The 17,247-nt window shown below is 34.5% G+C and overlaps 1 protein-coding gene across 2 annotated transcripts in view; it reads right to left on the bottom strand.

The window, feature by feature from the left end:
• The window catches only part of DACH1 (dachshund family transcription factor 1), a 436,159-nt gene that overhangs the window by 232,733 nt on the left and 186,179 nt on the right, over positions 1–17,247 (bottom strand). For both annotated transcript variants that reach the window (XM_086710704.1, XM_086710712.1), the window contains exon 2: positions 13,378–13,493. In XM_086710704.1, coding sequence (XP_086566830.1) covers positions 13,378–13,493 — 116 coding nt within the window. The remainder of the gene's footprint in view (positions 1–13,377; positions 13,494–17,247) is intronic.

The raw sequence follows: 17,247 nt of genomic DNA, 5'->3' as shown, positions 1-17,247 counted from the left end.
TAGAATAAGCTTTTAAAAATCTTTTCTAAAAAGCAAAGTTCTCTTTGAATGTATTCCAAAATGATTTCTGAATGCGTTACTTAACAAAGGCACATTTCACTTTAAGAACCCATGCAACTTATAGAGGAAATAAGAAACCAGTTGAATAGGTAATGATCAGTAATGAAAAGATGACATGAAAATAAGTCAAGTTAATGAAGAATTACACACGCTTATTAAGGTGGCATTTAAGTGAGATCAAGTAAAAAATAAAGTAGTTGCTGATGGAAAATTCTAGGTACAGATTTTTTTCTTATAGAATTTTTTATAAATGTTTATTTATAGAAGACTATAACTCAAGATATTTCCAGTAATATTTTGTGACGAGACACTAACAGAACAGCAGAGCAACACATTCAACTCTTTACATTGTTAAGATCTCACTTTAAATATCTCTGATTCTTACAGATAAAAGAAACATGGACAGGTAATGGTAGTCGATGTCATATGTGTTTAATTATAATCCTGAAATTCAAGACATTAATGTCTAGGAACCCCAGAAGCAATAGATTTCCTTGAATTCAGGCCAAGAACAACAGCAGTCTAGGCGAAATTAGCTGGATGGACAGTTGACACATTCAAGGGAAAATGAATATTACTGTTGAGAATATGAGGTTGTGTACTAATGGGAGGGATGATCCTGACCACTTTTATGATCAATTTAGAGAATTTCAAAAGAAGCACCCTGCCTGTTTCATTAAAATAACAATATTGGCATTTCGGGCAAGTTCATATTTCTAAAGTGTTTACTTTCCAATAGTCCTCTCTCATTGATACATACAGTATTTTATTATAGATGATTGATGTGAAGCTCACTGTAATTTCAAAAATTCATAGAATATTATTATGTCATGAAATCCATGCCGAGAAAGCAATTGCCATTATAAATCAAAAAGACAACTCATATGGACAGGTCATATGGTAACGGGTTCTCTTGGAATGGTATCCTTAAATGCAATTTATTCAATAAGTAACTTAAAGGTTATGTTTGATGAGATGAATCTCATGCGCAAATAACTTCACAATGTTGTTATATTGTAACATTAAGAAATTAATTTTCTTAAAATTTAGGGAAATTTGCATTTATATTCATTTGAATCAACATGGGTTCCATGCAATTCTTCTTAAATATCCTCTCCTGAATACAATTCCCTAGAAGGATTTCATCAAGTGCTGTAAGATTATAGATAATACAAAGGGCATTTATTGCTTTAAGAGATGAATGAAGGTATCCAAATAGGAGAGCATATTTTGAAAGACTTCACAATCCTATATTTTCACATATAGAAAATAGTTTCCAACTAGATGTTTTAACAGAGAAAAGAACACCTCAAAAGATTGACTTCTAGGGAATAATGCATTACTAAGGGATTAAACATTTGATTTTAATATTGAATAGTGTACTTGTTTAAAGAGAATATTGGTGATATAACATTACATGTGTAAATGTAACTTGAAATAGCAACTTATAAAGATTTCATAGTCCTTTGGGATAGACAAAAAGTTTCACATTCCCTTTAATCTTTAAAAACTCAACACTGTTTTTTTAAGTCATATCCTTATATCCCAGGAAGCAGACTCAAATCATTAGAAAATACATATTTAGAAAAATAGTCTGTCCACATATCATTGCATTTCTTAAATGAAACCTGATGGTAATATGTTTGATAAAATGATAGTCCATCAAAGGACCAACATAGGAGGCATTTCAATAAATTAAATATGAATCATAAAATTCTACGTATCATGATGGTCAAAAAGCAATCATTGACATAGGAGGATTTTATCAGGAGAAAAATATTTTATTTGAGCTAATTGGGAGATATAAATGCAATTTTTTTTAAAAACCTGAGGAAACGATTATGATCTAATGCCATAAATATGAGAGAGGGCCCATTATTCACAGAAGTGATATGCTCAGAGAGGCAAATAACTGGTATTCTATTTGGAACAAGGCATAAGTCCTGTTTTGAAAATCATCATAATAAAACTAAATATCAGATGACATCTTGCTCTATAAGACTTTGCAAAGCATTTTGTACTACATCAGTTTCTTCACAAAATCCTATCAAGTAGGAGATATGGCAGATCTTATGTTGGTTTATAGATGATAAAGTAAGTACTTCACAAGACAGCTTGATCTAGGAAAATAACCAGTAAACTGGAGTCAGAAAACTTGAACTGAAAACTAACTGTATCACATAAAAGTGAAACTTCGAACAAGCCTCTTAGCATTTTTTTCCCCTTTTAAAATGGTGTCTTAGATACCATTACCTACCGTCTGATAATTGAACAAATGAGGCCAGGTAGTATTAGTCAATGTCACAGTGCTAGCAAGTGATGAGGAAGACAATGAAAGCCAGATTTTCAGTTCCACCTCAGGATGACTCACCTCACAATACCATGTTGTTTGGAAAATATGTGTCCTTTAAAAAGAATCAAAACCTACAAATTGTATTCTAATATCAACAAAGGTAAAAGAATTCCATGGTGGTCTTCTATAGGAAAAGGGCTTATGGCAACTTCAGTTAAAATGTGAAATGGCACAAAGATCTTGAAAGAGTTTAGTCTACTGTATATATATATCCTCAGCCATATATCAACAAGTGATCATGATAAAAAGCTCTCACATTAATTATACTGACTACTTCCTTAATGAAGTGCAAAAGTGTTTGTGTAATCTGATTCAATTTATTGAATTAGGTTACAGTTTTATCATTTTGAAAACCAGCTTCATTGTTTACTTTATAGTATATGTCAATTCATTTCCAACAATTAAATAGCACAGCATACAGCTGTAATCAATTCAAACCAATCTCCATTTTTAAGGTCTACTACCATTTGTAGCATGCATATTTCTGAAAGCAACATATGACAGTTTAAAAATATAACAGTGGCAATGACATTTCATATCCATAGAGCTTATTATGCTCACAGATGAAAATTTATAAAAATAATTCATTGTCATTAAGTCCTGAAAAGTAAACATGTAATAACAAATTTTAATGTTAACTACATCTGTTAGGAATATCTATATAGTATAGTTACATGAATTTGAATAATTCACCAAACTGAGACTTTCTATAGCTAAGCTATACATTTTTTAAAGTTACCAATTTTTTCTTAAATCCAACGGAGTTGATAGAAGCATAGAAAGTCAACAATAATCATCAATAATGCTTAGATCAGCCTGTACAATTACAATAATAACCTTTCTCTAGCTTCATCATTTTCAGAATGATGCTATAAATTGTATCATTTGACATTCATGGCAATTCAATGAGAAAAATGATTTTGGTATCATAAAAACATTATTTTCATCAATGAAGGAATGAAGGATCAAAACGTTTGACTGGCTTAATTATTACACATTGAAAAAGTGTGGTTGGAAGATTCCTATGATTTTTAAGAATGGACTCCTCTCTTGGGGACTTTATATTTTAAATTAGAAAGCCAAATAAAAGTAATTCATAGTGAAGGTCAAAGTCTTTCATTTAAATCCGCTTAAGAGTTCAAGTCTTGGGGTGCCTTGGCTCAGTCAGTTGAGCTTCTGACTTGGCTCAGGTCATGATCTAACTGTTCATGAGTTTGAGCCCCGCATCGTGCTGTGCTGACAGCTCGGAGCCTGGAGCCTGCTTCAGATTCTGTGTCTCCCTCTCTTTCTGTCCCTCCTCCTCTCTATCTCTCTCAAAAATAAGTAAACATTAAAAAAAAATTTTTTAAAGGGTTCATGTCTTTCTACTATCATTTGTGATGGTCTTCACTCATTAAAATAATATTTTGAGGGCACCTGGGCAGATTGGTCTGTTAAGGTTCCGTATTTCTGCTCAGGTCATGCTCTCAGGGTTCCTGAGTTTGAGCCCCATGTCAGGCTCTGAGCTGACAGCTCGGAGCTTGTTTGGGATTCTTTCTCTCCCTTTCTCTGCCCCTCCACCATGCTCTCTCTAGCTGTTTCCCCCTCTCTCCCTCTCTCTCTCTCTCAAAATAAATAAACTTAAAATAATAATATTTTTTTTTACCCCTAGCTCCAAATCCTACCACAGCTATAAGTATTCTTCTATGGTACATTCAGGGATTGTTCATTTCCTCCTATGTATTAGTTTTGCAACTATGTACCCCTTCGTGGGGGACGTGTGAAAGAAGGGCAAAGAGAATAAGCATTTAAAAATTTCTTTCAACTGAAAAACAAGTATTTGACAGCTTACCATAGTCATAGTTTTACCCACAAGGTAACTATTCCCAGGTAACAAAGAGTATGATAGCCTATAAATCTGAATCATTCATCTCAAAAGTATTTTTTTTTTAAGTTTTTGAAAGAATGAAAGAATGTAAGAATACAGACCCTGAAGGATGGATACCCTTTAAGTAGAAAGGCTCCATGTCAAGTTTGGAAGAATAATTCAAAGTAAAATGAAATGTCATCATCAAATTTTATAATTAGAAGGGAACAAAACAATCTTACTGATCTACCTCCCTCCAATGCAAAATTACCTTCAAAGCTCCCTAACAGTGATCACTAAGATAAGAAATAGATGGCTGATGGTCATGGAGGGATATAATTTCTTTTTCAAGCTAACGCTCTTTTGTGTCATCAACAATATGGCCTAAAAAGAGATAATTAAATATAAAAACTATGGCTAAGAACTCTTCATCCCTCTTTCTTCTTGAAGTCTTCTGTCGGTAGGGAAAGTTAAGGCTTTATGACTAATAGGCTTTACTCTTAGATAGTTCTCCATGTTAGCAAGGCTCTTTTTTATGGAAGCCAATGTAGACCTCTCTATAATTACTGTCCATTAGTTACATTTCTGTCTTTAGAAGAGTACAGTGTGAGTCTACTCTATCATCCACTTTCAGACTCTCTGTAAGTCTTCATGAGACCAAACGTCACCAACATGTAAATCCCTAGCATCTAGACTATTCTAATGCTCACCAGTTTGTCAGTGTTCTATTATAAATTGTGGTGCCATGACTGAACATATTATAGCTGTCATCTGGAATGTTGAGCAAAGTAGTATTGTTTCCTTCTATCTGGACTTTATATTCCTATCCACTTAAGTTTAGGTTTAAGTTAATGTTTTCAGAAGTTTTATCACAATGTTGGTTTATATGATTACATAACCAAATAAAACCCATAGGTTTTATCATGCAGAATGTTTTCAGATCAAATCATAAGTTCATTCATGACCAGGGACATAAATGTTTTAAGAGACTGAATGCAAGGCTTTATTAATATTTCTGTCATTCTGACATCTTTCAAGTTGTCTTGAAAACTTTGGTCCTGTCAACACTTTCAATGATCATTCCACTTCTTTATAAAGAAGAACTGAAGTTGTAAGACTTAACCCCAAATGAATGGAGAAAATATCTTAAAAGTCCAGCATGATATGGTTGAACTCCTTACAACAAACCAAGAGCATATCATTAAGGGAAAGAGTTGAAGCTTTGAAAGTAACTTCAGAGGGGACAGTCTATCTAGGACAGAGAAGGAGACTACACAAACAATTGTTATCTTGCTTTCCATGACATTTTTCTACAACATTTCTAGGACTATTCAAAATATATTTGTTGTTTTTTTCTGAATCAACAATATTTGTATTTCTAACTTCTCTTAGGAAGGGAAATGGGATAGTAATAGCACCTCCTACTGGTCAAGAAATTGAAGGGAGCAAGAAAAGACAACATGTGTCATATCTTATAACCAAGGGATTAGAACCCTGTCTGAGCATCTCATGATAAATGGATAATCCGCAAAGCTGTAGCTAATCCACATACCATCCACCATCATAATCAAAAGTTGACTCAAAACCTGGTTTGCTTTTCTTAACGTAAATAAACTTCCCTTTTGTCAAGGAAAGCCACATATTACTAAAAAGGAAGCAAATAATACCTTGCAATTAGTCAATTAAGGATATTAGCAACTTCATTATTTCAAATCTACTGAGAGAGAAGTGTAAGTAGATCCTAACGTATACTGTGGCCTAGTATAGTCATGTCAGATTATAGCACTCAATAGAAACTCGGACCAGAGAAACAAATTAGGGAAGAAAGGACTGTAATTTTCTTCTAAATTAAGTAGAAGAGAGCCTGTCCAAAGGTCTAGCAATATGTGGTTATTTAATTAAATCTAAAAATAACAGATCTTTGCTCTAAAAGCTTAGACGGGGCGCCTGGGTGGCGCAGTCGGTTAAGCGTCCGACTTCAGTCAGGTCACGATCTCACGGTCCGTGAGTTCGAGCCCCGCGTCAGGCTCTGGGCTGATGGCTCGGAGCCTGGAGCCTGTTTCCGATTCTGTGTCTCCCTCTCTCTCTGCCCCTCCCCCGTTCATGCTCTGTCTCTCTCTGTCCCAAAAATAAATAAACGTTGAAAAAAATAAATAAATAAAAGCTTAGAAAAAAATACATTTATGAATTTCTATTATGCAAGTAATAGACCCAGGGCATATTGTGATTTGACTGAAATGCTTCATTCTAATGCACATTACATATTTAATAATGTAAAAATATTTATTATGTAGTTCCTCATACCAAACCTGTATGTACATTTAGTTAAATTATGAGCTATATTTTATTCATGTATGTATTAAATTAGTTCTATATCAAGATACTGTGGGCACAATGAGGATTCCAACCCTTAAGAGTATAATATAGTATATAATATGCAGGAACTTCAAAGACTAATGTGTTCTATGTTGCCATTTTATTCCTATAAATATTACTTCTCTAGAGTATCAATCTGGAGATAGAAATTTCATCAATTGTCGATATAATTAAATGTAGCCATCAACAACCTATAAACAAACTAATAATGGTCCTCCAAATAATTAATACACCTCCTTTAGGCTCTACACTGAGTCTTTAATCTGGAGTCCAACCACACTTAATAGGATTTTTAAGCTACTTTCAGTGTTTAAATTTGTACCTTGGAAGTATAATAATTCCTCTCAAAATCCTTTACTAAACATATATTAGCCATATTCACTGAACAAATATTTATTTTAAATATCAGCTCTGTGGCAAGCAATATTCTACATACTGGGATACCACAGTGAACAAAAAAGAATCACAAAAGTCTCCCAAATGCTATTTTTATGCATGTCTACCACACCACGCTGGGGTCCCTCACAGTACCTTGCCTGGTCACTTGCAGGATATGGTAAACTAATATGACCCCCAAATGATGCCCACTTTATATGGAAAAAGGTACTTTGCTGATATGATTATGTTAAGGATCTGGAGATGAGATTTTCCTGGATTATCTAATGGGCTCTAAATACAAGTATCCTTACAAGGTGGACAGAAGGAAATTTGATTCAGGTGTGCACCCACACCCACATACACATACACATACACATAAACGCACACAGGAAAAGGCAGGAATTAGAGTGAGGGAACTACAGACCAAGAAGAAACTCTGGCAATTACTAGAAGCTCAGTGTCAAGGAACAAAGGCTCCCTAAGAGCCACCAGCAACTGTTGTCCTGCTGACACCTTGGTTTGGCACAAAATATCAATTTTGGACTTCTCCAAAACTATGAGAAAATAAATTATCATTTGTCTAAGTCACCAAATATGTGATAATTTATTACAGCAGCCACAGGAAACGAATACGGTATCCAGTAAAAGTTTTAAAACTAAAGAAGTTACATGACGAAGGCTACTGTTTAGGCTGGCCTTTCCTAAAGGGAGAAAAAAGATATTTTATTTTTCTTTTCAAGAAAAATATAAAAGGAACGTGTATTAAATACTGATAAATTAAATGCACTACTCTCAAATGTCTAGTAATTAAACTTCACAAATGTTCCCCACATATAAATGTATGACAATACATATATATACATACTACATAACATTAATGGTTTAAATAGTTTATATTACCTGTACTTTTTGAGTAAAGCATTGAGAACACTGTTATGTTTCATTTATTAAGGAAGACAATCAATCCATTTGTGGCTGTTTTACTTGTGCATTTTCTGTTATCCTTACTTGTGAGTCTTCCCAGGGAATACAATGCATTTGTTATAATATACTCCTCAACATGCAAGGCACACTTCCACACTATGAATTTTCTCCTCAGAAGTTGAAAGGCTTAATGAATTTAAAATATTATAAATGCTGATATTGCAAAAAAGAGGTAGTTCAAAGGTTGCTGCTGGTTAGTTAGTAGCGTTTAGCAAGAAAAACAAAAATATGTAAACTTTGAAAATACTCCTCTGAATGTTTTCTTATAATCTTTTTGTTTTTTAAAAAGGAATGTTTCCATGGGATTAAGTCTGGATTAACATTGTCCTTGTCTAGTATCTTTTCCACAAAGATAAAATTGTGCTTAGAAGTTCTTACTTTTTAAGCATAGTGCATGTGTGTGTACGACAGCTTTCTGTATCTTGAATGCATATTGGTTATGTGCCTAGAAGGTCACAATGAGAGAAAAAAATATGGCCAAGAAGCAAAACTATAAATCACCCATTCAATTTGAGAATATTAAAAAAAAAAATTAAGTCAAATACAAATACTCACTGTTACTTCTTAATACTTATATAAAATTATACTCCAAAACTAGTTTGCATTCTGCCCTAAAGATAAAATCAGGAAGATGGCCAAATATGCTAGCCAAATTGCACTCCTGGCACAGGAGGGGAGTATTTAGCATTCTTAAATAATTTTTTCCTTCATTGTAAAATACACACAATTCTATAAAAAGTATGAATGTTATTGGAACTCTGTTGCTAGGATGAATTTATTCCAAACTGGTATTTGTTATCAAAAATGATTTATGACATGTACTCAGTCCAAATAAATGTAGAGAGCACTACAGGAGGCACTGCGTTGTAAGACTCTACAAAGAGCCTTCTTTCTTTCATTAACTTCCACTTCTGGTTGCTATGGCATCCAGTGACAACCATAAATTTTGGAAATTATCACCATCTGCCCACGCCCCCTTCTAAGGTTACATAGAAGCCCACTCAAGCAACCAAAATAACAAATAAAAACTTGATAAGCAATCTCAAAGTTTTTCTTTTAATTATAGATACCTAAGTATATAATATTAGGACTGGGAAAAGCCTTTTTTTTTTTTTTTAAACATAAAAATAGCCATTTTTTTCCTGAGAAAACAGATGTCTCCAGGAAAGATTATTATTTAATTCCAGTGTTCAATTGTTGAAAAGGAAACATGAGGGAATGATTAGGAACAAATTGATAGATTTTAGAAATTTGTCAAAATTAATAATTTTTCTTTTTCACAAGAACAATTTTGGCAACTTCAAAGGTAAATTTGCATTGTTTATACTTTTCAAATGGTAATACTGGGAGTCCAAAATTACAGATCAATGTTCACAGGTAGGTTACAATTTAAATCTTAGAAAGGATTTGAGATTTGGGGGTCAGGGGTTGTTTTTTCTCTCTTTGTTTTGTTGAGGATTAAATGCTCATTTGTTTTATTAGTTTTAGAAACATGATTTCCAAGTCTTTGAAAGATACTGACATAACTATAGATTCTTGGAAATAAATATTAAAGATTCCAACTTCAGCTCAAGTTATGAACAGTTCGTGAGTTCCAGCCCCACATTGGGCTCTGTACCGCCAGCTTAGAGCCTGGAGCCTGCTTCAAATTCTGTGTCTCCTCTTTTGCCCCTCCACTGCTCACTCTCTCTCTCTCTCTCTCTCTCAAAAATAAACATTAAAAAAAAGAAAAATTCCAAACCTACAGGTTAAAAACATAGTAGAAACATCATCAAACTAGTTTGCTTAATGTCAACAATATTTATATATAACTTCTTCATAAATTTAAAATAATAACTAACATACTTCACCTTCCCCATCTTAGGAAGAAAAAATAATGTTTTATTTTTTAAAGAAGCTCAGAAATATGAAAAATAAAGTAGCAAATATAAGTAAAGTCATAGGACATAAGAGTCTATATATTCATATTACATCATATTCCCTGAATACACTAAGTTTTCCCTGGGAGGAAAGTGCTACATTCTTTAGAGAATTATAAGATTTCTTCAAGACCATTAGATTTCCAGTTAAAGTTAACGTTTAAGGATAGTAAATAATCCAAAGAATGGAGATATTAGCCTGTGTTCCTCCATCTAAAAAAGTTTATGCAAAAAAGACCAATTATATTGAATATAGCAAGATAATTCATGTGCAAGAGTCAAACTCCTGGCAGGTACAAATCTTTGGACAATCTCTAAAAAAAAAAAAAAAAAAAAACAAAGTGAAATACTCATATGTGGAATTTAAAAAACAAAACAGACGAACATAGGGGAAAGTAAATAAAAAAGAGAGGAAGGCAAACCTTTAGAGACTCTTCACTAGAGAGAACAAACAGGGTTGATGGAGGGAGGTGGGTGAGAGATCGGCTAAATGGGTGATGGGTATTAAGGAGGGCACCTTTTGTAATGAGCACTGGGTGTTATATGTAAGTGATGAATCACTAAGTTCTACTCCTGAAACTAATATTACACTATATGTTAAGTAACTAAAAGTTAAATAAAAACTTGAAATAAACAAAACAAAAAAAAAAGAAAATAAGTGAAATAGGTAATAATGAACTTATGCTCTCTGTCTTACATTCACTGGGCTCTATAATTTAAGACCTACTTTTCCATCCATTTTACTCTCCTGATGAGTCTCTATTTCCTTATCCATCTCTAGAATATGACTTTTTAAGGTCTTTTTCAACATAATTCTTAATAAGCTTGAAAGAAATTCTGGTTTGGGGGTTCACAATATACTAGGAAGAACAAAAGTAAAGAAACAAAGGGAAGAAAAAGCCAAAAATGATGTCTCAGAAGAACAGCACAGCAACTGAAATATAAGAAATTGATCCTACTTCAAAAATGAATGTCTACTTATGTGGATCCTGAGAAACTTAACAGAAGACCATGGGGGAAGGGAAAGAAAAAAAAAAGTTAGAGAGGGAGGGAGCCAAACCATAAGAGACTCTTAAAAACTGACAACTATCTGAGGGTTGATGGGGGTGGGAGGGAGGGGAGGGTGGGTGATGGGCATTGAGGAGGGCACCTGTTGGGATGAGCACTGGGGGTTGTATGGAAACCAATTTGACAATAAATTTCATATTAAAAAAAATGAATGTCTACAATAATGAGTCAAGTTTAAATTATCTTGAGTGTCTCTGTTCCACCAAGCCACAGAAGTATGTAATATATTTCAGAAAGGGGTCTATCGAGAATAACTTAATATGTTGATTTTGAGTTTTGGTATATGATCATAAGTTATTTAGAAATTTTACTTACCCCAAAGTTACTTAATGTTGTTAACTAAGTAAGGTGTTGCTATTCTTAGATTCCGCTAAAATCATCTTATTTCATCAATGCTTTGGTAATGAACTATTTATTGTCTTCTCCGCAAAAGATTAAATATTGGCAGACAATTTGGAACCAAATCTTCCCTACCTTAGTATGAATACAATCTAGAATACCTTTCATCTGTAAGATAACTGCAACACAAACTTTTCAAATACAGAATAATGATTATTAAAATGATTTTTTTTAACTCTCCCTAACACAGTTCTTTGAGAAGTTAATTAAGTCAACAATTCTTAGGTCTTTCTTCTAGCACCCTGTGTCTTTCAACCATAAAACATGAACAGTTAATATTTTAGTTATATCTAGCCTATGTGGTACAAAAAAAATCACCCATTTTTTTTATTCCGGAAATTTATCTAGTTAAATAAAAACAGCTAAACTTACGTGCCTATTTCTTTTCTAAATCTCAAATTTGGAATTAGAATTTCAGCCAGTAGGATTCAATTACTAGAAACATGACTAATTAAACAAATGGAAATGATGATACTATTTCTGTAATTGGGTCATTTTCAGCTATTGATTTCATTTTTCTATGTCTCAATTTTTCATCTGCAAAATTAGCATAAAAATACAACTCTCCCTGGCACTTTAGATAATTTATTGTTAAGTATATACTGTGGTACCTTCCTGGAAAAGAGTTAAATATATAAAGAATGAACAAATAGCTTTACATTCAACTCAACAGATGTTTTTGATAAAAGTCCACAAAGGTAAAGGAATTATTCAGATATTGTGACAAAAATAAAAGTGAATTAAAACAGGCATGCTTTTAAATAGCTTTCAATCAAATATGAAATATGAAATCAGATTATCCATGGTGGTATCACAGCACAGAGAAAGAGAAATGTTACATAACAAAAATAAAACACTGATATGGGAATTCAGAGAAAAAAATAAAGACTCTTTCCTTATCTTGCCAGATTATGCTTCCTGTATCAGTTGTGTTACATGGCAACTGTGTTTATACGTAAATCTCCTCAATAAACTCCTTTGATGGTAAGAATTAATAACAAATAAAATCATCATCAGGGCACCTACGTGGCTCAGTCAGCTAAGTGTCTGGCTCTTGGTTTTGGCTCAGGTCATGATCTCACGGGTTGTGTGATTGAGCCCTGCATCTGAGCTGACTGACAAGGCAAAGATTGCTTTGAATTCTCTCTCTATGCCCCTCCCCACGTTCATGCATGCACTTTCACTTTCTCTCTCTCTCTCCCTCTCTCAAAATAAATAAATAAACTTAAAGAAAATAAAAATGAATGAAATCATCATCATTATAATTATAATTTGCTCATGGATCTGGATGAAACATGGAAAGTGGGCAAACATATGTAAGTAAATAAAAGAATCAATGAACACATCCAGGTGGTAGAAATCAAATGAGTTATTTTTATATTTAGCGCATCATTGAGATTGTTTATGGCATGGAACTTATGCAGTCAAGACAATTCTTTTTCTTGCACTTTTTCAAAATTCTAGTAATAAACATCTTTCAGATGTTTCTAATGGAAATGTATTCACACTGTAGTTTGAAAAAATAGGAGATATTTTATTGACATAGTTACTGTCTTGTTTGGATGCATTTCAATCTATTTCTGAGTTCTTATGAATGAAAAAAATAAATTTAGAATCCAGAGACCTAGATACAAATAACCACTAACAGTTTTGATCAAATTGACCTTGGGAAAGTCACTTGATTCTCTCCTAGCTTCCATTACTTACCAGGAAAATAGAGATTATCACTTGTTGTTTGATATTAGTGAGCAGATTAATTACAATAACTCCTAGCACAGTGCTCAACTTAGCTTCCTTCATTTTATTTTAAATAAATAAATGATGATAACCACAATGCAATTCCTCGATAAATTCTCACTGGTAACATTATGTTAGTGTGCACAAAACACAACTGATGGTTATAAGCACCTATGTAAACATAGATATGCATATATAAAAAACTATGGTATTGGCTGATTTTCAACATTTTTGGCATAAATGAGCAGCATTCTTACCTGTTGGTGGGATTATCCCAGGAGACATGAGGCCAGGGACAGAATGTGGCATGATATGAGAGTTCTCTGGGGAGGTGACACTTTGAGTCCTCTTAGGAGGCCTTCCAGGTCTAGAACTGAAACAAATAAACAAAAAATTTTTACAATTAAGCTGTTGTCTTACACATCATTTCAAAGTTGTTTCAAGTGGTAACATGGACTGTAAATAAATTTGTTTCAAGGACGGTTGCTTTTGCAGTTAGATGTAATAGACTTCCATCACTAATTAGATTACATGCTGAATTCATTTTCCTCATTGAAGATCAGCCACTCTTGATGCATAATTCATAGCCTGCACCTCGTTACCTGCTTCTTCATATTAATATCTATACACAGTTTGAATTGCCTCGTTTGCATATGCTAAAGTTCTGCATGCAGCCTTCAGCACGAAAATTATGCACTAACTTGTAATAATTATTACAGTCAGCCTGCTATTGATTTATGAGACTTTTAAAAACCAAATATGTGTAGTACTTGTAATGAATGATATTTTAAGGTTCTTCAGGAAATTAAAAGGCAATGGCTGCCTAAGGAAATGTTCTGCTTGTTTGATTTAATACTACAGTTAGCTGGGAGGTGGAATGAAAGAGTGATTCAGACCTATAGCACATTTTTCGATGATATGTTTTATTACTTCGCACTGCTAGCCTGATATCTAGATGATAAATGACAATACATATCTAATGTGTGAAAAGGTCTTGCAATTTCTTTATTTTTTGTCATTTAAAAGATAAGTCAAGTTATCATTTAACCCTATTCTATTTAAATGAACAGCCCCACTAGGTTGCTTTACTTTTAATACGCTAAAACAAATTGGAAAGGCTTAGAATTATTTGCAGGACATTGTGGAGAAACTGCCAGTATAGCATCTTATCCCTGCCTTCAGGATAAATAAAAATACTTTGTGTTTGTGTTTTAGTGGTACTTGTCCTTAACATGCTTATTGCATGAGATTAACTTTTAAAATTATAAAAGCAGAAGGTGAAAAGGAGACAAGGATTTGCCATTTTTGCATGAGAATAACATGAAGAATATAATATTAACAATTCTTGAAGCAAACACACTTAGCATTATGTTTCTCCTTTCTGCCTCTGTATCATGAATGTGCTTTTATGAAAAATGCTTTTCCATCGTCTGGTCAATATGTGCTAACATCTCAGAACCTCCAGACAGGTCCTTCATAAGTTAGCATTTCCATGTTAGCCTCCACTGAGATCTTTTTTCTCATCAGAAGATTCAAAGATTTTACCTTTATTATTTAGTGTAAATAATATATGTGATCATTGATCAAATAATTATTAAGCACTTGCTGTTTTCAAGTGGAGATTAATTTGGGGGAATGGGTTCTTCAGTCTGTGGGAGTTTACACTCTTGCTAAGGGGGACAATCGGGTGCATGAATAACTATGGTGCACACCAGAATGTGCTAAGTGTCATAAGAAAGTTGCAATCTGAATACTAATTAGAGGTTAGGCTGAATGATGATACTTCTGTGCTTAGGGAAGGGAGTTAAGATTCCATGGCAGTAGAAGCATTAGAGAATTCCAAAGGATGAGTTAGGCATGGAGAGGAAAAGAATGGAAGAAACATGCACTCCAGTGAGAAGATGAGAGAGAAATGGACACATAACAACGTATGAATGTGCAGGATTGTTTCTAGTCAGCCAAAACAGCTCAAGTAAGATGAGGAGCAAAGATGGAAAATACTAGATTTACTGCCTGGGGCCAGATCCTGAAAGGCTTGGAACCAAAAGCAAGGAGATAGATTGTGAGTTTGTTCTGCTATTCTATAAGGAAACTCTCCCTTGTATGGTTCTAAGTATCTGTTTGGCTACTTCTTCTTCATTATTATTCTTCATCTTCAGCTGTTTCTTTAACTCTTATTATTTGCCTAGGGTTAATCAACAGCCCTCTGATAGTCTCCATTCTTCCTGAGCAATCCTTCTATTGACATCCCTGAGATGATAAGGAACCATGGCTAAATATATATCTACAGCTTAGGTCTTCCTCCTGGGATTCAGGCAGATTAATGCCTGTCTACTGGAAATCTCTGCTTAGATGTTCTTTAATAATCTAAGACTCAGCTTGTCCGAATCTGAACTCAGCATCTTCCCCATTAAAACCTATTTCTCTTTCCCTAGTTCAGCAAAATGGCACCTAACTGATGAAGCCAAAAATCCAAGATCAGCTGTGTCTTTTCCTCCCCTTGTACACTCAAATATCATCTCAGTGAAGATCCAGTCTCCTTTCTGCATCCTCACTCTAACCTTCCAGGTCAATCCTTCATTTCTTATTTGATCTACTATTACAGCCTTCTGAACACTTCCAAGATCTACCTCCAACTTTGTTCCACTGTAAAGTCTAGAGTCTAAAGTCAAGACAACTCTCCATACTGATCTCAGAAGGATTTTTATAAAATGCAAATTTGATCACGTTTTCCATTGCTTACAGATACTAGTAGTTCCCTACAAGATTCACACTCCTTATCATGGCACCAAAGCCTTCCGATGCTAGGTCCCTGCCTACTTTTCCAATCTCACCATTTTATTCTTACATTTGAGGCCCTCCTGAATGAAGACTGTCACAGTCGCTTTGGTCTCCTATCATACTAGAATTATAGATGCCTTTTCTATACCAACTCCTCCTCAACCCCATTTCACTTGGCTAAACTTGGCTAAATGTTAATCATCCTTCTTACTAATCACTTTTTAAATATTTTTAATGTTTATTTATTTTTGAGGGGGGGTGACAGAGAATCCGAAGTGGGCTCCACACTCTCAGCACAGAGCCCTATAGGGCCTCGAACTCATGAACCATGAGATCATGATGTAAATAGGACGCTCAAACAACTGATTCGCCCCAGGCGCCCTTACTAACCTCTTCTAATCAGTATGTGCTTTCTATGCACTATGGCAGCCCATGGTGAAAACTCTATTATAGCTCTTTCTGCACTGATCGTAGTATCTGCTCATTTGTTTCACTGTCTGGACTACATGGCAGAAAGTGCATAAAATACATAGGCACCTGAGTGACACAAGTCGCTTAAGCACCCAATTCTTGATTTCGACTGAGGTCATGATCTCAACATTGTAAGATTGAGCCCTGTGTCAGGCTTCATGCTGAGCATGGAGCCTGCTTGAGATTCTCTCTCTCTCTGCCTCTGCCCCTGTGCCCTGCAGTGTGGGGGGGGGGGGGGGGTGGGGGGGTGGGAGTGGGACGGGAAGTGTATAAAATATATCTTTGTGGAGGCACTTGGGTGGCTGAGTCAGTTAAGCATCTGACTTTGGCTCAGGTCATGATCTCACGGTTCGTGAGTTTGAGCCCCATGTTGGACTCTGCACTGACAGCTTGGAGCCTGGAGCCTGCTTTGGATTTTGTGTCTCCTTCTCTCTCTGCCCATCCCCTGCTTGTGTTCTCACTCGCTCTCTCTCTCTCTCTCTCTGTCTGTCTCTCAAAAATAAATAAACATTAAAAAAAATAAAAACTAAAAAAATATCTTTGTGTCCTTAGAACTTAACTCAGTGCCTGGATTACTATATATATTTATTTTCTTTCATTCCCCCCCCCCCCACTGTGTATATTTAAATACATTTTAACCCAATTTAGGAAGTCCTTTCCCCAAAATTCCTCAAGTATCCTACTTCATCCATTCCAGTGGTCTCAAGGTTTCCAAGAAATGAAAAGTAAGGCACAAAATAATTTGGAATCTAAGTCTAAGGATAACCTAACTATATTTCAGAAGTCCAGAGAAAGAGCACAGAGATATCGAAAGATTTCAAGGAAGATGCCATGGAGAAAGTGGGAAAAGAAAAAGAAACTAACATTCAAAGTTT

Source organism: Puma concolor, chromosome A1 (genome assembly GCF_028749965.1).
Source record: "Puma concolor isolate L17-30 chromosome A1, mPumCon1.1.hap2, whole genome shotgun sequence".
Taxonomy (NCBI): Eukaryota; Metazoa; Chordata; class Mammalia; order Carnivora; family Felidae; genus Puma; species Puma concolor.
Note: the sequence above shows the minus strand (reverse complement) of the source record. Positions and strands in the feature narration are given on the sequence as shown.